This window comes from Lepisma saccharinum, chromosome 14 (assembly GCF_977018435.1).
Source record: "Lepisma saccharinum chromosome 14, izLepSacc3.1, whole genome shotgun sequence".
Classification (NCBI taxonomy): Eukaryota; Metazoa; Arthropoda; class Insecta; order Zygentoma; family Lepismatidae; genus Lepisma; species Lepisma saccharinum.
This window is the reverse complement of record NC_139242.1, coordinates 41,926,160-41,947,563: the sequence shown is the minus strand read 5'-3', so window position 1 is coordinate 41,947,563 and position 21,404 is coordinate 41,926,160. Positions and strand designations below refer to the sequence as shown.

Sequence of the window (21,404 nt, the reverse complement as noted above, 5' to 3'; positions counted from 1 at the left end):
ACTAATCTCAGTTCCTCATGTTTTGGAAATTGTATCATGACTAAATAAAATTGTAACAAGCATATTCAATGTTGATACTTTAACAGTACATTTCCCTTAATTCTGGTATGTTAATAACATTATTTGTTTGTGAGGAATAATCTTTGCCAACTTCATAGTTCTGTGGTGTGTATCACAGTAAAATATTTTGTTTAATAAATATATGTGACTTAACAATTTTCCTTTATTGGTTACTATTTAGCTCTTTTTACTTCAATTCATTTTGTTTGATGCCTTGATCTTGGATTGTAGAATTATTGCTTATTTTAATTTATTTTCTATTTGCAAGTGCAATTGAAGGGCATGTGATGCAAGATATGTTTCACATAATAATATTTCTCAATTTTTCTCTAGTGTCAGTTATATGGGAGTAGACATACCTTGTTTCTTACAAGAAAGTTTAAAATTTGAAATAGAGAGAAGAAATTTCATTTATTCTGAAATTCACTATAATACCATGCACTGTAAATAACATTATATAAATAAAAATATAATCATTTCTTTTGATTTTTTAATCATTCAGGTGTGTGACAATGACTGGCATCATTATGCTGTGTCAGTGAAATTCCCAGATGTTGAGCTCTATGTTGATGGCCAGCTGTTCAAATCTGAGAAGAAGAATCCTGAAATCATTGATGATTGGCCACTTCACCCCACCAAAGGAATCAACACCACATTGACAGTTGGAGCTTGCTGGCAAGGTATTTGGTGCTTCTTATTTATTTCTTACATGCAAGGTCATTAATTAGAGATGCCAAGAGAACACATATCATTTGCAGGTTTATTTTTAATCTACAATACAAGCAGCCCTTTACATTAAGCAGAGTACACATGATGTACTTCTGACATGATTTGTTCTGTAAATTTATTTTGTTTTGAACCAGCTGTGATTTTAAAACTTGAAGAAAACATGTAAACTTAACCCTGGTTCAGATTTTTTATTAGCCTCTAGTGATCTGTTTATTATTTCCCCTGTTCTTTATTAAATTTTTGTTTCAAAATGTCTATGTTTTCAAACAGAGTAATATATTGTCGAAGCGAACAGCTCTCATTGCTAACAAAATTTGCATGTTCCTCAAAGCTGCGCTGAAGAACTCTGGTGCAGTTCCATCTGATATGATATAAAATCACTTAGAATCTTACTGACTACATAATGGAAAAATCTAAATAAAAAGAATAACATACAATCAGTCATGCGTGAGCTCTGAGGTTACTCTGACAACCATGGACATCTGCAGGATTTTTTCCAGGGAGGGACAAACAAGGTAATTTTTTCCAGGGGAGCAAAGAAGGCATATTTTCCCCCATTATAGTAATGTCCTTTCTAAAAACAGTGTTTCAGTCTGAAATTATCATGTTCCTTCAACACCATTATATTAATTAACACAAATTACTTGATTGAAATGAAATATGTGTAAAATATATACTTTTAGGTGGACCTTCACTTTCCAGTGGACGTCCATGCTGACAACACTCCTTGCACTGCCATTTACATTTTATCATTAGAATGTGATCAGGTCACTCATGACACACTAAAAGTCAACTATATTCCTTTCCTGGATTCTCTGGAGTAAGAGAACGCGAACGTGTTCTGTGCACATGTTGAAGGGTGTGCGCCTCGTCCAATGAACGTGCGGAGGGGAGGGGCATCCACGGGAGGGGGCGACTCGACTGCTCATTCGCGGTCCAGTAGTTCTGTAGTAAACATGTCAGCTCGCAAGTCTAGGGGAACTCTGCATTCAGGAGAGTGCCTCATAGTGTTGAATGTGTTCGAGAACAACTTGTTTGAAAAGTTTAAAACACATGGCTTTTTTTTTTTTACAAATGTTTAAAACGTTTAAAACAAAGTGTTTTAAACATGTTTTTCAGACTTGTTTAAAACACATTTTGATACATGATGTTTCATAGTTTGTGGTTATTTGCATGTTTTTTGAAAATGTATGTTTTAATTTTTTTTTGTTCTTCGTAGCATCAAAAGACAAATAAACGTGCAATATTATTTGTTATTTGAGTAAAACAATAGACTGGCCATTGTTAAGAATAAAAGAAGAAATTGGCAGCAGAAAGCATTTTGCTTTACGGCCGTTACACCACGCAGCACTTAGTTGCTTCATCAGGCACCCTTCCCCACCTAGTCTGGCCCCGCCCACAAGCTTTCCCCTCTGCGCGTCGCTACTCCAGAGAATCCGGAAAAGCAGTATAGAGAGCACCACAGGCCAATATTTTTTTTTAATATGGTTGCGACCAATCTAAGTCCTTGCTTATTGATATTTTTTGTTTCATTCTTTTTCTACCATATAATATATGTATGTAATCATAAATGTTTATTCTATCTTCTGCACAATGTTACCAGGACATGTATCTTTAAATTTTATGTTTGTTGTAACAGGTTCAGAAAACAAGATGAAACATCATTTCCGAGGTTACCTGGCTGGTTTGTCTGTGCTGCTTCATAAGACGGAGAAACCAGAAGTGCTGGCATGCCTCCACAAGTGCAAGGAAAGCCTGGAGGTTCCAGCAATGGAGCTTCTGGAGCCTGGAATGGAGCTTCTCACGAACAGTGGTAAGTTGATTTCTAACATCTTGTACATTTGTGGGAAATATCTTTCATGTTATGTTTTGTGTTGTATCCTATATTAAAACATATTCCCATTAAAAACCCATAGAAAGTTACCATTTCATTTTACTTACAAACTTAAATGTACTCCTGCTTGCAATTTTCTTCAAAACTGATGTATATTATATAGCAGTGCTATAAGGAGGGAATAAATATTTTTCTTTCACTAATTTAATTCCAAGATTGTGTCAACTAACTTTCATGTTATATCTTTTGTGTATGTAAGTAACTCCAAATTTTTCACATAAAAGTGATAAACATGTAAAAATCACTTTCATGCCAATTCATATTATTACTTTATCTGCATGGTCTTTATGAAATATCTTATGATCAATCAAAGTTGTGGTACTTTATCCTGCTAACATTGTAATATAATTGTGTATAATGACAACTAATCAAGTTGATTATAAACATCTTTTGTAATTCAGAGTGTGAAATTATGTGATAATTTTGAATTTTTTTAGTCTGATGAGTCTGTTATTACTGCAGACACAAACAATTTCTTTTCTCACAAACTGTTGCTGACACTTTCAGTTCTATCCTAAGTTGAAAACAGTAGTGGTATTTTCATTATCTTGAGATCAACTTTGTCTCTCTTGATTTGTGGTAAACATTGTCTTTCTTTTGCTAAGAATGTTCCTGAGTTTGATAATTTTTTCTAAATCATTACAGATCTGACCGAGTTGAGCATTGAAGGAGACAACAAGACAAATTTGGAAGTTCTGGTACGAAAAGTTGGTTACACGAACTCACGAGAATTCCCTACTCCAGGCAGACGCAACCTCCATCTCAGCACAAGTGTTGTGTAAGTAGAGTGCTTGCAACTTTTGAGAACTGAACAGTTATGTACAGCCCCTGGCCAAATTATTAGACACATCTCCACATTTTAAGGATATGTTATTATCTCGTCTAATTTCTTTGTTATTCTCTATTTTTTTAAAATTTTATTACATGAAATATTACATGTGAACCTTAGCAATTAATAATTACAAATATAACGTCTTACTGTGTTTCTTGAATATTAGCTATACAATACATATGACTGGAAGTCAATTTTAATATTTGGCTGAGCCGTCTTTGACCTTTATCAGTGCTTGGATTTGTTTTGGCATACTATCATTGCATGCTTGTACTGTCTCCTTCATATGAGGATGGTGATTCAACACTTGAAATATTTTTTCAATTAGGCCAATTCTCATCGTAATTGTTTGCTTTGCCACTTCTTTTTTCACTAGGTACCAAACATTTTCAATTGGGTTCATATCTGGCGAGTTTCCCGGCCAGGGGAAGAGAGGGATATTTTCACTCTGTAGAAACTGTTTTATTGATTTTGCGGTATGGCATAAGGCTCCATCCTGCATGAATACGAATGGTTCTCCATTTGGGAACCTTCTCTTACTTGAGGTAGCAACTTTTTTGTAAGCACTTCCCTATACTGTTCTTGCCTCATTGTTCCTTGAACCAAATACAGACATCCTGTACCTTTGCCACTAATGACTGACCAAATCATAACTTTTATGGGATGTTTGACAGTCTGCACAACACAATCAGGATTGTATTTTTAACCTGGATGTTTTCTCACAAACTGAGATTTATTCCCCAAGATTTCAAATGTGCACTCGTCACTAAAGCAAACAGATCTCCAAAAGTTCAAATATTTTTCTTTGTTAGTTTTTGCCCAATGAAAACGTTTACGAATCATAGCAGGGGTTAATTTTGGCTTCTTAGCAGGTCTGAGTCCCTTCAGGTTCATATCAAAGAGCCTACGCCTTACTGTTCTTTCAGATGCACGAACACCACTCTTTTCAAGTTTATCTTTAAGTTCCTTTGTACCTGCAAATCTATTCGTGAGGCAAATGTTCTTCAAGCAGCGTAAGGATCTTGGAGTAGAAATTATTTTACGCCCACATCTGTCCTTCCTTTATGGCTCACACTGTCCACCATATTCAATTTTCTTCTCTGTTCGCCTCACAGATGCTTCAGACACATCAGATCTTCGAGAAATCTCTCGATTAGAGAACATTTTAGTGTTTTAGTGTCTTCATTTCAGCAATCTTTCTTGGTGTCAAGTCACTTTTTTTTACCAAAGACTCTCTAATGTTAATAATTAAATTAAAAAAATATGCTGACAGTGTACAAAAAATATATCACTGCAAAATTTAGCACAAATACGATTCACTATTCGCAAGACGTCCTCCTCTCAACTCAGCTTGAATTGAACTGCGGCATGCTTATTCAACAACAATGATGTTTGGTGTTGGCGGTATTGTTTGTAACAACACTACCTCCCCTTTTCATATTGTTCATTACAATAATCAAAGTTCAGCCACAAAGAACCCTACAACATTTTTAATGTGAAAAGTGAGCGAACTGTTAAAATTGTCCACTGTGTCGAATTACATTACTTGTATTATTATTACTAACGGGTGAGCAAAAGGTAAGTGTGCACCTATACTATGCTTCATTACGCAGAGAAAAACTTCCTTTCTTGATGGTTGTTGGTACATAAGGACATGGACAGTTGGTTAGTAAGACACTCATTGTTGTTTCTTCGGAGCGTGATCTTGCAAAGCGTGGAACTGCATTAGCAATGGTTTTGTTACTCGAAGCTCGTGAGTTTTTTGTGGAAAAAGTTTTTCGACATGGAGGTGTATATACGGAAGAAGTGCAAAATAAGTTTATGGATAAGTTTCCTGATACAGATCTACCACATGGTAATGCAGTGCGGTGGTTGATCGATAAATTTCGCAGAATGGGATAAGTGAAGAATGCGCCAAAATCAGGCAGGTCACGAGTTCTAACAGAGGACAAATTACAGGACATTTCGATTAGAATAGAGCAAAGCCCAAAGAAGTCAATTCGTAAATTGTCACACAAGTGAGTGTGTCATACGGCAGTGTAAGAACTGCACTGAAAAAGCACTTACATTTACACCCCTACAAAATAACAGGAGTGCAAAATCTTGGAAGAAAGAGACCACGTCAAGTGTGTTGAGTATTGCCAGTGTTTCAGAGAACGGGATAAGTGAAGAATGCACCGAAATCAGGCAGGTCACGAGTTCTAACAAAGGACAAATTACAGGACATTTCGATTAGAATAGAGCAAAGCTCAAAGAAGTCAATTCGTAAATTGTCACAGCAAGTCAGTGTGTCGTACGGCAGTGTAAGAACTGCACTGAAAAAGCACTTACATTTACACCCCTACAAAATAACAGGAGTGCAAAATCTTGGAAGAAAGAGACCACGTCAAGCATGTTGAGTATTCCAGTGTTTCAGAGACTAACCATTGCTAATACAGTTCCGCGCCTCACAAGATTACACTCCAAAGAAACAACTGAAGAAACGGCAATGAGTGACTGACAACAGTGAGTGTCTTAAGAACAAACTGTCCATGTCCTTATGTATCAACAACCATCAAGAAATGGAAGTTTTTCTTTGCGTAATGAAGCATAGTATAGGTGCACACTTACCTTTTGCTCACCCTGTATTACAATTATTGTTATCAATGTTGTGCAAGAAAGTGCATTTGTACGTATTACTCGTATTTGCCAGGGTTCAAATAACGTACAGGAAACTTTTCAGATAACTAATGGTCAATTTTGTATAATTTTTCCCTTCAAAACACTTATTTTTAAAAAAAAATGCGGTGTGTGTAATAATATGGGCAAGGGCTGTAGAATAGCTTGTGCATATCACTTCTTATATCCCAGCAAGTCAGATTGCCTTTTATATTTAATTAAATATATTCATTGGAACCCTGATTTTACATTCCCACATTTTCCATTTTCCTGTATTTATACATTCAATCTTCATGGTTCCAATAAAGCTAAATGTTTTAAATTTTAAGTTTTCCATGTCGAACATAAAAATTGAGTTTCCACTGGATAAATATTTGTACATGTGAGTTTTAAATTAATAACATGTGGACAGATATTTATATAGCTTATGATTTTTTTTAAAATGTCTTTCTTTCTCAGTTTTTCTTAAAGTCAATCCATCAGCATGAAGAATAATAGAATATAAACAATCCAATATAAAGATTTGCAAAATATCAGTATAGTTAGAAGACATGTAAGATGGATTTTCATGTTCCCAGATTTTGTTCTGTGCTTTACATATTATTTTCATTGCTTCAATAAGTCAACATATTCTTAGATTTTCATTGATTTTGCATTTTCCTGCATTGTACGTTTCTTAGAAAAACTTTTTTTTTTTTTTTTGCATAATTACATATCTATTCACTATGGTAATTTGTAGTAATAACTAGTCATGTTCAAATTCTGGTAAAAGGCATTTTTGTAAAAATAAATATTTACAACAAAAACATAACATTTACTATAAAAGCATTATTCTTCATAAAACCAATTATTAAACAACTGTGTTAGACATATTCCATGACAGAGACCACAATTTTATAATAAAGCTCCTAAGTTTGTCTTGCTGTTCAGATTGCATATTTTCTTTTGCATACATCTACATAAATATTAAAGATATTCAGAAATACCAGAAAAAATCAGGAAAATTTGTACCCTGAGTACCACTTAGTTGCCAGTCTATGCATTTTTAATAAAGTTAATAGTAGATGTTTCTCATTCAATAGCTGTGACAGAGGCCGTGCTGTGAAGGTCCCAGCAGTGGAAAGCTACATAATGGTTCTTCAGCCCCAACAGCCAACCATTGACATCAATGGTACCAACAACATTGCTAGGGAGTATGAAGATTTCCGAATGGGAGTCAGGATATTCACAGATGTTCGCATCACAGTGGGCACAGACAAGGAAGAAGAAGAATGGAAAAATGGTATGAAATACATATACCCTCTTTCTTACTGTCTGTATAATTATACTTTAATGCCATGGTCTGTGACAGAAAAGTATTTTTAAAAAAATCCTCTCCTTTTGAAAAAACACTATGATTTCCAAATTCTGAAAAATAACTTCTGTCTAGAATTTCTTCCAGAGCATTCACATGAATCGTTGTGTAGTTTTTTGTGTACCTAGGTAGATATCTGCAATAGTTTTGTGGCACTGTAAGCTTATTTTCTATCACAGATATCTATTTTCTATCACAAGCAAAAGCAAACCACACAAAAATTCACTTGAATGCTCCAGAAGGAATTCTAAAGAGATGTAATTTTTCAGAATTTGAAATATCAAAGCAGTTTTTTGAATTGAATTATCGACTTGTTTGGTTTGTTTGACTTCGTTTTTCTGCCATTTTTGACTAATTGTGAAGATGGGATGAATGATGAAATTGATGAATTGACACTCGCAAACACCCATGCCCAGGCCAGGATTTTAACCTGGGACCCCTGGCGTCATAGAGTGATGTGCTAACCACTGCCACGGATGCCGGCACAGTTTCTTCAAGTGCAGGCCACAGTTTCAGCATAAATTTAATGAAGGTGACCTGACCAGTCACATACTCATCGTGGTTATAAGAGTATAATGGTAACATGGCTTTTGAAAAGTAAACAAGTTGAGAGAATGGAAATAATTTGATATATACTACACAATGGAAAAGCTGTTTTTCTTTCGACTACTTCTTTGCCAATTACATTTTGTTAAAAATTATTATTACTGTTAAGTTTCCTTTCGATAGAAAAGATGAACAATGGAACCCTAAGTGTATGTTCCTGGTTTAAGTTTTTTCACCTTGGTCCCCTGAAAACCATAACATTGAGTTTTCCACTATAGTTTTTGTTCCATCAAAATATATGTAATAGTACCTTTCTGGATGATCATTCTGTTCTGAGAAAGATGGAAGTCAATTGTTGCACATTCAGTCAAATTTCCACATGTTAATTTTGAACTTGCAAAAGGTTTTGCTACCTTTTCTTGTGGCGCCCGGAATTGACCACAAGATTTAATTTAAGATAATGAAGTATGGTGAGATGTTCACATGTATGCCAAGATAGTTTCTTGTATGTAATGAGTATTTATCTGTGTTTGTATTTGACAGGTGAACCAATGAGTGTGATTGAAAAGAAATTGGATTCATGTACAGTGTCAGTGTATCCACCTCTGAACCCAGATCATGAGACAGTAACAATGCCTGAGAACATGATGACTCAGTTTGGCATTGTAGGAAAGGTTAACAAAGATGGAGTGGTCGTTTCTGGTGCTGACATGATTTACAACTATGAGCAGGTGAGGATAATTAAATGTAATGGTTTCACTAAGCAGTGTACTGTGTGCATAATTTAATTTTTATCGTACCCAGATAACAACCCTTCATTGACTTTTACAGTAGGTTCAAACAAGTCTGAGGCACATCAAGCATGCCTATTTCTGCCCATACTTCACTGTGCTTTTCATAACCGTTTAGGGCTTATTTTTTAAAAGCCTGAACATATACTGTATAGTCTTCTGTTATCTATGAAATTACTAATATATTTACTTGATATATGAGTCAGTTTTTACACTGAAATTCAAATTTGTTGAATTTCTGTCAGTGATTTCACTCTGATTAGATTTTGTACAAATGTTATGGCTCAAACATTTTCAAAACCTGACAAATTGAAGTGCCAGGCTGGAAAAAATCTATTTGATAGTAAAAGTATGCTTTGGTAGAAATTACTATCAAAACATACAGCGTGTTCCCCCTTACACTAGAGAGATCGAGAAATAAATGCTCACCATTTAAAAACAAAAGAAGATATTTTTATGACTTTCATTTCACAAGATTCAGAAACTCTCAAAGGGGAGTGGAGGGGCAGAGTGAATACACGTGCTTGTGCATGTGTGCCAATATGTAATGCGGGAACAAGCCTGACGCTATTCAGTAGAGCAACAGACACATGACGTGACAGTAAGAATGTGGACCATTTAGATGTCTGCAGGGCAACTCAAGGGTCACACATCAAGTTGCATTGACCTTTTTCCTAAACTTGGGAAAGTTTCTACATCAAGGTATATAAAAAGGTGTGTTTATAAACCATTGTTTACATTTCAAATTATCAATTATTTCTCGACCCCTCTAAGCAGAACATGCTGTATAATTTTTAACTTATTTTGGAAAACTTGGAGTGAGAAAATAGGTCATACCATAATCAGATGTTTATTCTAATTTTTCCAAGAATGCCTTGTCTTTGACAATTTGAAATTATCAAGGCTCGCTAACCAACATATATATCTTATTGACACTTGAAATTGCACAATAGCTTTATAGCATGTAACATTATTTTATATTGAGTCAATTCATATTTTCTTTCCTCTCTCCATAGGTTCTTCGGCAAGTGCAGTATACAAACCGAAAGCCAGCTTATTATCTGAACCGTGTCTTCAAATTGGTTTGCTCTGAACTTAATGGAAGGTTTATGAGCAATGAATATGTTCAGACAGTAAGTCATCATATAAACTCTTATTTACTTTATTAATAAAATATTGAAGAAATGTAATGTATGATTTTACATATTTAGTCTCAAAATGGAAGAGAATATATTTCAGTGTAGTGCTTTGTTCCTAAAATAATGTCATCTTGTTGACGTTCCACATTCATTAAACCTCAGACATTGAATGTGGTTGTGGATTTCAGTCCTAATCATGATGGTTATCCTATCGTACGATATTTTGTCAAATTCAGAACATCGCATGCATGCTGTATGAAAAATTCCATGGATTGTTTATCACAAATGATGTTACTCTTGCAGTTGACAGTAATCCATCCAAGAGCCCCCAAGAAAACTGATTCCAAGTGGACTGGACCAAAGAGCGAAAACCACGCTGGAGCAGCAGCCCCACCCGTTCAACCAGCACATGCACAAGTAGATCGTCACCATGCAGAGCTTCGTCCAGCACAGACATTGAGTGATGTCTACCTTGGTTCCAGCCTGCAGGAGTCAGCGCAAGCAGCTGCTGTAGCAGGAGGAAGTAAGCAAACTGATTGTTTTCCACATCTTTATACCTTTCTATGCATAAGTTTTTCATTACTATTTTTCTACTGACATATTTTGTTGCATTTTTTCTTGTCAGTAGTAAATCATTAGCTGTGCCTGCATGAGTTTGTTTCTTAGTGTTCTGACATTTATGGTCTACTTTATACATAAACACCTCTATCCCCTATTCGTGATATTTCCTATTTCTTTAGGCACAGGCTTACTTCATAGTAATGTCCATTTCATGCAGAAGACTTATTCATCTGTTCTTTGGGTTATATTAATCAGTTCTGAAAGGAAGATATCAATATTTAGTAGGGATGGACCAATATGAAATTTTTGGCTACTACTGATAAAGTACCGATATAAAATTTACAGATATTCTACCAATCCAATATAAAATTCCAAACGGTCCTTGAAGAACCTGGATGGTGATGGTTCATTGACCTCCTTAATAAACGTATCTTACATAGGGTTACCAGACGTCCGGATTTTTCCGGACATGTCTTACATTTTATCCTTATGTCCGGCGTCCGGGAGGAATTTGAAAAATATCATAAATGTCCTACATTTTGAGCGTCACATAATATTAATTAGGAAAGTAGGTAACAGAAAAAAATCATGCAAGTTACAAGTCTATGGACTGCACTTCCAAACTCAATACTGAAATTTATTTTGATTCAGTCATTGCCCAAAAAGAAAAAAGTTTGTCTACTATTAAAAATACGGAAAAACGGAAGCACTTAATGAACAAAGTTTTGGGACCACTTTCTGGTGTCACTGTTCAATGCCTGAGCAGAATCTCTTGCCTTAGGGATTATACTGATGGAACAAGGTGTTGCCATTCTTATTCAATATAATTTGATTGTAAAGCAGGGGTATAGAGAACAAAGTTATTCAATGTGTCTGTCTACCAGTTAAGAAAGTCATGATAGTCAAGAAAAAGTAAAGAAATCAACAAATAGGTCAAGAAGTCAAGAATTTTTGCTATCATAATGACTGATTGGTTGATTTAGTTTATTTTTCTTAACTTTTTTCTGTCCCTTTGGTTAATCGCGAAAATGATAATGAATGGCGGTAAGGTAAGATGGATGAAGGGACAGTCACAAACATATAGGGACAACCAACACAAGCCCCACATAAGATTATACTGGCTTGAATCCAGATGCCAAAGCCTTGCTCGTCTGCCAAACACAGTTCAGGATGCATTAATACGAGAAAGCAGATCTAATTCTCTTCTTAAATTCAGCTTCAGTTTTCATCTTAATTGGCCCTTTGGTAGGGGTTTTCAATAAATAAATATTTATTTTCTTAATTACTAATTTCCAATTTTACCTAAGTAGGGGTAGGATAAATAAATGTTAAGAAAGATGGGAAAAAGGTCTAGAAAAGTCCAGAAAAAGTCAAGAATTCTGGATGTGTTATTTTGGTAGACACCCTGTTATTGAACTAAAGACTACCCAAGATGAAACTTCTCGAATTTTAAATTACGGTAATTGCTGAATATTTGTTTAACAGTACAGGTCATAATTCAAATGCTCAGAGAGTACTTTTATTACCATCAGGCCAACAGACTAACGAGAGAAATTATTTTTTCATAAAGTCTGTAAAATGTCTGTTACTGGTCCCTATAATTTCAAAGAGTTTGACTGTCCACTCTAACATAAATATAGTTTGACTAAACCTGAAATTTTGATAAAAATTTGTCTCCTCAGAGAAGTACCACTTAAATCATGTAGTAAGAGGTACATTGATTAGTATGATTGCAAGTCTTGAAATTTTGCATTTAAAATTTCATTAAGAATTCATATTTTTAAAACTGAAAAGTGTAATTTTTCAACTACTTTCTAACGTGCTCTATAGAAATATGTATTATTTATTGAGAATGTTTTGTGTCCTACATTTTAACTTAATGTCCTACATTTTGGGACAGCATATTCTACATTTTCCTTACAGCGATCTGGTAACCCTAATCTTACAAGACCACTTAAGTACAAAAAAAGCTGCATATTTAGATATTTTCTTTTCAAAAAGTAGGGAATTGAGATTATATGTTATATCCATAAAAATTATAACAAAATGGCAGAATGTTGCACTAAATTATAAGATATTTATAGATATATTGATTGATAAAATTTAAAATTATCAACAATTTTACCGATACACCAATATGCCTGCCTGTATCAGCTGATACTGATAGTGTGTCGATTAATCTGCCCCATCGTAATACCTCTGTAGTTTCCATAGCTTTGTTCATTGCCTGTTTTATTCTATTATACTGTCTGCTTTTTACTGCCTCTTTTCCCAATTTAATAACTTTCCAAGATCATTTTTGAAGAGCATATAACTGATAACAAATATCTTTGCTTTCTAGGTCATGCTGTAACAATCATCATTGTGGTGTGTGTGGGATTCCTGATCTTCATGATTGTTCTGGGAGTCATCAGGATTCGAGCCGCTCACCAAAGAGCCCAGCAGGAGGAAATTGCTGACACCGAGATGGCATGGGATGATTCTGCTCTTACCATCACAGTCAATCCCATGGAAGTGAGTATGAAATTTCCATGAGCCTTGTGCAAAACTACTATGATGAATTTAATGAGAAAATTCACCTTGCCAATCAAGATATCTTACTTTACCCCAGAGTGTGATCCCTTGAAAAACGTTAGTTTCAGTGGTGATCAGACTTCTGTTTCCATCACCTCGCTCCTTTCCACATGCCCAACCCATTTTATGTACATTTTAACTTCCATTACCAGATTGGGCATAGGGTGATGTTTGTGTTCACCATTTTCCATTGTGTACCACCGTTTGAAAGATCTTCCTAAGAACTTTCCTTCCCATGCATTCTGCCTCCTATAGTACTAATTTAGCGAATTCAAGATACAAGTGCTGGACAAAAAAATATGAACACCTGATAAGACAAAAATCTTCATTCATAGGAAGTTGACCCACCCTTGGCTGAAATTACAGCATGCATCCGACATGGGGTGTACAAATGCAGGTCATGCACAATGTTCAAGACAATACACATCCATTCCTCATGCAAAGCTGTCTCTAGTTCAGAAAGTATGGCTGGAGGTGGAAACGTAGTATCCACTTTGGCCTCCAAAATACTCCACAAATGTTCAATTATGTTAAGATCAGGCAACTGAGGAGGCCAGATGAGATGTTACACTTCATCTTCGTGCTCATTGAACCATGCTTTGAGGAGTTTGAATGGGGCACTGTCATCTTGAAACGCAGGGCATTTGCCAGGGAACACAGTTGGGATCATAGGATCGAGATGTTCGCACAGAATGCTCCAATATTCCTCTGTTCTGATTCCCCCATGGAGGACTACAAGTGGTCAAGGACCACACCAAAATATCACTCTCCACACCATCACAGAAACCCCTCCATGTTTAACAGCAGGAAGGAGGCAGTCAACATGAAAGGCTTCTGCAGGTGTTCTTCACACCCAAACATGCCCGGTGGTCTAGAATAATGTGAATGCTGATTCTTCAGACCAGATGACCTATCCCCACTGTTGTTGCATCCAGCCTTTGTGACCTCAGCAACATTTTCAACACTTCACAGCATTACGTGGTGTCACCAATGGTTTTGGAATGGCCACTCTGCTGTGAATCTTATCAGTATGGAATTCCCGTGGGATAGTTTTGGTTGTACAAGGTCCTGGAGATGGGAGTTCATTTCAAAGGTTATCTGAGACAGGGTTGTCTTGTGCTTTTGGGCCACTAACCACTTCAACACCTGCCTATCTCTGTTTGTGAGCTTCAATTTTTACCCACTGTATTATTTAAAAATGATGCCTTACCTTCTTCACTGTAGGCTGTCATCACAGTTGACACAGTGCTCCTTACAAACACCACAAGGTTGGCTGTTTCCATCACTGAGGTTCCAGCTAGGTGCACTCCAATGTTCATGCCATTTTGAAAGTGTGAGAAGTTGAACATAACGGCGTTTAACTAGTAGCAGAATGTTCATACACAGCCCATACGACTGGTGCTGATAAACTGATACCTCTACCTTCATGGTCACTAGGTGGCCAACTTGCGTTCGAGGTGGCGTGGCTCTGTATATTGCCCTTTCTTAATAATCCTTGAAATAAGATTTCAGAATACTTATACATTTCTACTTTAGTATTCTCAATTAAGCAGATTCAGTGAACATCCATATCTCACAATTATGTTCCACTCTTATCCTTCTCAAACTTTCATCCATGTGATAACAAACTTGTTATATTCATGTTCTTGATCCCTCACAGGCACAGTCCACATGAAAGTTAATGCTCATCCGTTCTTGTATGTAAAATTATATTTTAATGTAAATGAAGTGTAAATCTCCACCAGGAATTAATCCTATGACTCCTTGATTATAAGCAAATTGTACGCAAGTGCTCTGACATAGCATCACTTCATTCATAGTTCCATGATTGTATTTTTGAGTCAGTGTAAAATTTGTAAGTTGAACCGTTTAAATTTAATGCCAGGTTACACACTTCACCCATCGACAATGCACATATTGTATTCCTACTTCCCAGTTGTGTTCTTTGCTTTTGTGTGCACTGCCATTAGTGAATCGGTGAATCATGACATCACCAAAATTCAGATTGTAGGTAAGAGTAAATGAAGTTCAGTGAAAAAGGTAGGAAATTTAAGTTTATGTTCTTCTGGAACATGAGCATACTAACACATTTCTCTCTAAAATATACATTTATTGGACTAGAGATGATCACCCAATTCAACTCCCTGAGCCATGGTGCTGCTTCCCACATTTGAAAATACATATCGAGCTACCAAGGGTGAATTGAATTTTTTATAAGTTCTTAGTTCATAAAAAACTTCAGCTGTAAAAAAAAATATTTTTGACATTAATAATTAATTTAATAGACAGACAGAAAGATAAAAATTGTCACATTAAAATTTTATGTGTAACATCTTTAACTTTGTTGGTAGCTCATGGAGATGTTTTCAGTGGCTTGTGAATGGTTGATTACACCCTGCAGTTGCCTGCAAGAATTATCTTTTCCAAAGTCATGTCTTCATGTTGATTTCACCCCCACAACATAGGCATCAGATAGCCTGGTCACTATTTTGAGAAGCAATAATCATCCATCAATGCACCTCCTAGTAGTTTACAATCAATGATTCAGTAATCCCTGTATTCAACAGATCTCAACATAACAAATGTAGATCTGTTATTGGCCTATGACCAAATCAAAGCATTAAGATTTGAAGTTTGGCAGACTCCTGAATACTCTTATTACTTGCATTGCCAATTTAAGTGTTCAAACCTGTGGATACATACAAGGGGGTATCGTGTAAAGTTTTGACAATCACCCTGTTCTAAACGAGATAGAATTGGTGTTTTATATTGAGGGACTTAGGACTTCTCTACATAGTAACCATCCATAGCCACACATTTCTCCCATAGTTTCTTGACCTTCCGAAGGTCCTCGTTGTAGAACTCCCTGGATTGCGACGAAAACCATTGCTCAACCTTCATGATGACATCATCTGTGGTGTCAAATCGCCGACCCCACAGCGGTTTTTTCATTTCAGGGAATAAGAAAAAGTCACTTGGTGCAAGATCAGGAGAATAGGGTGGATGCGGCAAGATTTCATAGCCACATTGCCTTGCCTTCTCGATCGCAACTTGTGAAGAGTGAGCGGGTGCATTATCAGCCAGGAGACGAACGCCTTTCGTGAGCATGCCGCGCCATTTTTCTTTCAGAGCACTTTGCAAATTGTCCAGAAGTGTGCAGTAGTAGTCGCCAGTGATGGTCTGACCTTTCGCAAGGTAGTCTGTGAATACGACCCCGCGACAATCCCAGAAAACAGAGCATAACCTTCCCTGCTGACTTCTGCACCTTTGCCTTCTTGGGTTGGGAGGAATGGTAGTGCTTCCACTCCTTGCTCCTGGTTTTGGTTTCTGGATCGTACTGGTAGACCCAATATTCGTCCATGGTTACCAGACAACCAAAGAAATCATCTTCATCCTGCTCCAAAAGGGTCAACATCTGCCTCAAAAGTTCGCACCGTGTGTTTTTGAAAAGGAGTCAGCAAGCGTGGAACCCAGCATGCAGACACCTTTGTCATGTGCAATTCTTCGTGAATTATTTTTGACACACTACCATAACTAAGCCCCGTTTCGTTCATTATTGGTTGCACGTCGATCTTCCAGGATAAGACACTCCACTTTCTTCACATTGACAGCATCGTCTGTGCATGACAGTCTCCCACTTCTTGGCTCGTCTGTCAGTGACATGTGTCCAGTTTGGAAATTCCTTTTCCACCTCGCAATAGTCTCATATGATGGGCAGTCATCACCATAGACAGCTTTCATTTCATCATGGATCTGCCAGACATTATTCCCCTTCAAATGCAGGAACTTTATCACACTTCGGGCTTCAATTTTATCCATCTCACACTTTCCTCTTAACTCATGCAATTTCTGAAAAAAACAAAACAAAAAAAACAAAACACAATCACTTGGTTTTTGCACAATTACCTACATAGGGTTTCATAAGTTTACTGACAAAAATTCACGCTTATAGCTAAAAAACTTCATGGTGATTGTCAAAACTTTACGATACCCCCTCGTACATAGCCATTGTATAAATTTGTATGTGAAACTAATGTAACATTCACATTTAAATGAATTCCTGAAAGTTGTGGAGTTCAGCTTTTTGTTACATGCATATTATTTTACTTTTCAGTTATGAATTATTGCTGTTTTAATCATAAATTTCCATAACTCAATCACTTATTTGCCATTCTTGTAACTTGGTCTGTTGAACAGTAAAACTCAATTTGCATTTTTTATTTGTCTTTCCTTGGCAGCAGCTAGAAGCACAAGAAGCTCAGCCAGCCCATGATGATGATGATGATGATGGTGATTCATCAGATGATGGCTCAAGCTTTCACGATGAGATGGAATCATCAGATGAAGAGGAGGGGAAGACAAAAGATTTGGAGTGGGACAATTCCACCTTGTCCATCTAAGTTCTTAATTGTACAGCCACAGTGATCATTTGAAGTGCTGTAAAGCATGTAGAGGTGGAGCACAGTTATTTTGTATAATGCGAGAAATGTATTATATACTGATCCCTTACTAATTCTTCTAATTGTGAGAAGGCGTTGTGTGAAATTCAACCTTAGTAATCATGTGATGGCAATATAAGTTAACCTAACCGAATGAGGGTCCAAGTTTACAGTAGTGCCATATGTGGGACAGTTTTTAGACCCCTCTTTTCTCCCTTGTGAATTGTTTGACATGATATCTCGCGGAGTAATTTTGTATTGACTATTTAGTATATCTGTATGAACAAAAAAAAAAGCAGCATCGTACATCTACTGTTTGTTGTATTGAGACATATCTCTCTGTTTCTGTTAATCCGAACAGTTAGTTATTATCGATCTTGTAAATGTTAATGTCAAACAGCTGTATATTTTGTATCGGTTAAACTTGTCATGGTGGTCTCTTTTTAATTTATAATGCTGGCAGTGTTTCATATGTGTCTTGGTAATCGTGAGCTGGCAGTCAATGTGTTCAAGTATTTGCTTTTTTTCCTGTATTTATTTTACATTTGTTAAGGGAAAAAAACTCGCTTTTATTTTTGTAATCAAATTTCTTTTGACAGCTTTTCAGGATGAACAATAATAATCCCATTGTTTGTTTATGTGTATAGAGAGTGAACGAGAGTGAGCGAGAGAGAAAACTATTGGCCTTGTTTGAGTGAAACTTGAATTAAGAGAGAGTAAAAAAAAATAAGGTTTTATGCATATCACCAACAAACTACCTATCAATATTGACACTATTGTGGACTACTTTTTTTTTCCTCCTTTTTTCTGATAGCAATATGCAGTGATTAGTTCCGGAGAGAGGGAGGGCTGGTTGAGCAGAAATGGACAAAACATGTGATTCAACACTCCTGCACATTTTGCTTCTCTCACATTCTGGGTACCTAACCCATCTTCCATCCGAACCTTTCCTACCGGGCTCGTGTGGAAAATAACTTTAAGAAAAAAAAATTAAGATGGAGACATCCGTGTGTTAGGGTGTGGGATATTAGTGTTCATAGAATGCTTTGTTTTTCTGTTAGGATAGGCTTGGATATAATAATATAACGCACTCTCAAACATTATCACATTTTTAAACCTACTAATGAAGAATTAGTCATAGACCTCTCATCATACATAACAAAAAAAATAATAAATAAATAAAAAGATGTCTGTTGTAATTGGCTCGAAATGTAACTATCATTAATTTCCATATTGTACCTTCATAACGCTGTCTACTGGACATTCCATTGCGTGCACTTTTTTTTTGTTTTATGTTTATATATATTTCCTGACTTCTTTCATACTGTATAAATATGAGGTGACTGTGACTGTAGTTCATAGATAAATTTATCCAGTATAAGCCAAAAGAGAATACATGGTGCCTCGCTTAAGAGACAAAAAAAAAATGTAGTAGGCAGCGCCTTTGCTTTTAAAGCAGTGGAACTTTGTCTTCTCGTTTGGCTCGGAGAAAAAAACATAAGTGTTGTTGTACTTAATCACTGGTAGCCTTGATTTTTTTGTTTAAAAATAAGAGAAAACTGAATATATCCTTGGATATGTAAAAGAACTCAGGAAATTACCATAGTAGGAAAAAAAAAATCTCATAACAAGCACACTGAGTCTGCTGGAGCTGTCAGGGTGTAGTGCTGTTCATCTTGCGAGAATCTTGTATTTGGTGCAGCTATTGGTTAAGTGCAGACATAATTCTTTTGCAGCACAAGTTTGTACAGTATAATAAAAATTGTGGTCTCTGTCTTGGAATATGTCATAACACAGTTGTTTAATAAAGCCTACACCCAATATCTTTACTGCTTTATTTTTGCATCTCCCTTGCCAATAATCAGGGACTGCATATGTAAATACATATATGTATTTATGTATGCAGCTGAAATCAGTTATATTTTGTATTATTTTTGTGCATCATGGCATATAGACTCGAGAAATTAAGTTTTTATTTTCCATATTTGTACATGTTTTGGGTCATATTTTAGTTTTTACACATTATTTCCATATTTCAGAACATTTGACAACATATACTCCATATTCACGCAATAACTACATGTCCCCGTGTGACCGAAAGAGTAGGGTAAATTTCTTGTGATATTCAACACAGTTTTAGTCAACATAAATCCATCTTATGAGACAAAAGAAGGAAATTCACGTTCGAACACACAAAATTTTGTTATTTATTGTTTTGGAAACAGACAATAACACATTTTGTGTTGTTTATAGTTAATGTCAATGTAAGCATACTGTATTTTATGTAGCTTGCGTAGTGTCTTATTTTATTAAAAAGGTAAATGTTTACAATTTTAAGTCCATATAAAACTCCATATTTTGGTGAAATAACTAAAAATATATTTACATATTTAGCACATTTTTACTACATATAAATCAGTTTCATCACAATAACTTATAACATTGAGCCATCCACTTTCAAAGTTGATGAGAAAATGTAGCGTTTGTGAATCGCTGCTACTTCCAGAAGCTGCAACCAAATTGTCAACTGCTCGTAGTAGAGGATTCAACCTCTGTTCATTTCCAGAAGATTGCAGCTACTTTGTACTTTTTTGCATTATACATCACGAGGATAGATTATGATAAGCTGGAACTGATGAAGGGTCAACCATACCAAGCCAGAATTTAACATGGAATATTCAGTAGAAAGACTGGGCAGACCATTCAAAATGTTCGACAAACCATAGAATTATAACATATTTTATCCTATGGTTGTAATGTTGCATAGATATAGCAAGGTGAAAAAGCAAATAGCTTCAGAAACTTTCGTTTCAACACTCACAAAGGACTATTTGCAACAGAAATAATATGAGAAAGTTGTAGATTTTCAAACAGCTATCGGCAAATATTATTGTAAAAGTTTTCGACTACATAAAATATAATTTTCAACTGGCTGAAGTTAACTCAAATGTGCATTGGATTAAGGACTAATGCAGTAATATAACTAAACAAACTAGATGACAGAAAGGTCCCAGTGACCTCCTGCATAATTGCATGTCCTATTACTTGAGCAAAATTACTCGAAAACTTACAAAATTGTGGAATGCCAAAAACAATGCACAAAGTCCATTACTTCGGAGGTGATTCTTGGAACTTGGCCTCACTTGCAACCACCCATTCATTTTCAGTTTTTTCCTCTGCTATTGGAATTCATTCTTAAATCAGTCATGAGGGTTAAGCGATCTTGCTAGAGGAATAATTTTCATCTATCTTTGCAATGGATAGCCCTTCCTTTACTGGAACACACAATTTACATGAAAATAACTGACCTTATGAAGTTCAAGATACCACTTTTTGGAATGTTGTGCAGCAGCAATCAGTGTCTTGTTTACGGAAAGTTTACAGATGATTTGAAGATATAACATTTATTATTACGTTAAATCATTAATTCATGTTGTTAATATAATTGAACTTTCAAAATGAGACTATTACAGTTCCAGTAAGAACTGCATTTTGTTGCAACAAAAGCCAATGAAATAACATCAGTGAGCGGTAATTTTATTTAGATCCACTGAACCCTTATTGGAGCATTTCAGAGGAATGAAAGAAAAGAAGGGGGCGGGGGGTAACAAGCTCTGTTGTTTAATCAACAATTCATAAATGATCAATTAACCTTTAGGTGCCCGATCATCTCGATCGAGATGCTCTTAGGTAACCCTCAGGTGCCCGATTGTCTTGATCGAGATGCTTTGTTAAGGTCGTAGTTTTTACGTTATAACTTCGCGATTTTTGGCTAGAATTCTGATTTTCTTTTTTCATATTGTTAACAGATTTATTTAACAAAAATG

General features: G+C 35.8%; 1 protein-coding gene across 2 annotated transcripts in view; it reads left to right on the top strand.

Annotated features, from left to right (window-relative positions):
• LOC145998810 (calsyntenin-1-like) overlaps nucleotides 1-19,400 on the top strand; it is a 69,948-nt gene extending 50,548 nt beyond the window's left edge. Inside the window, exons 9-17 of one of the 2 annotated variants that reach the window (XM_083135446.1) lie at nucleotides 563-740; nucleotides 2,429-2,602; nucleotides 3,329-3,461; nucleotides 7,256-7,455; nucleotides 8,617-8,804; nucleotides 9,881-9,997; nucleotides 10,307-10,526; nucleotides 12,906-13,078; nucleotides 17,380-19,400. In XM_083135446.1, the coding sequence (XP_082991572.1) occupies nucleotides 563-740; nucleotides 2,429-2,602; nucleotides 3,329-3,461; nucleotides 7,256-7,455; nucleotides 8,617-8,804; nucleotides 9,881-9,997; nucleotides 10,307-10,526; nucleotides 12,906-13,078; nucleotides 17,380-17,538 (1,542 nt within the window). In that variant the 3' untranslated portion in view covers nucleotides 17,539-19,400. Of the gene's footprint in view, nucleotides 1-562; nucleotides 741-2,428; nucleotides 2,603-3,328; nucleotides 3,462-7,255; nucleotides 7,456-8,616; nucleotides 8,805-9,880; nucleotides 9,998-10,306; nucleotides 10,527-12,905; nucleotides 13,079-17,376 lie in introns of both variants that reach the window. The other variant, XM_083135445.1, reaches the window with a different exon arrangement.
• The last annotated feature ends 2,004 nt before the right edge of the window (nucleotides 19,401-21,404 follow it).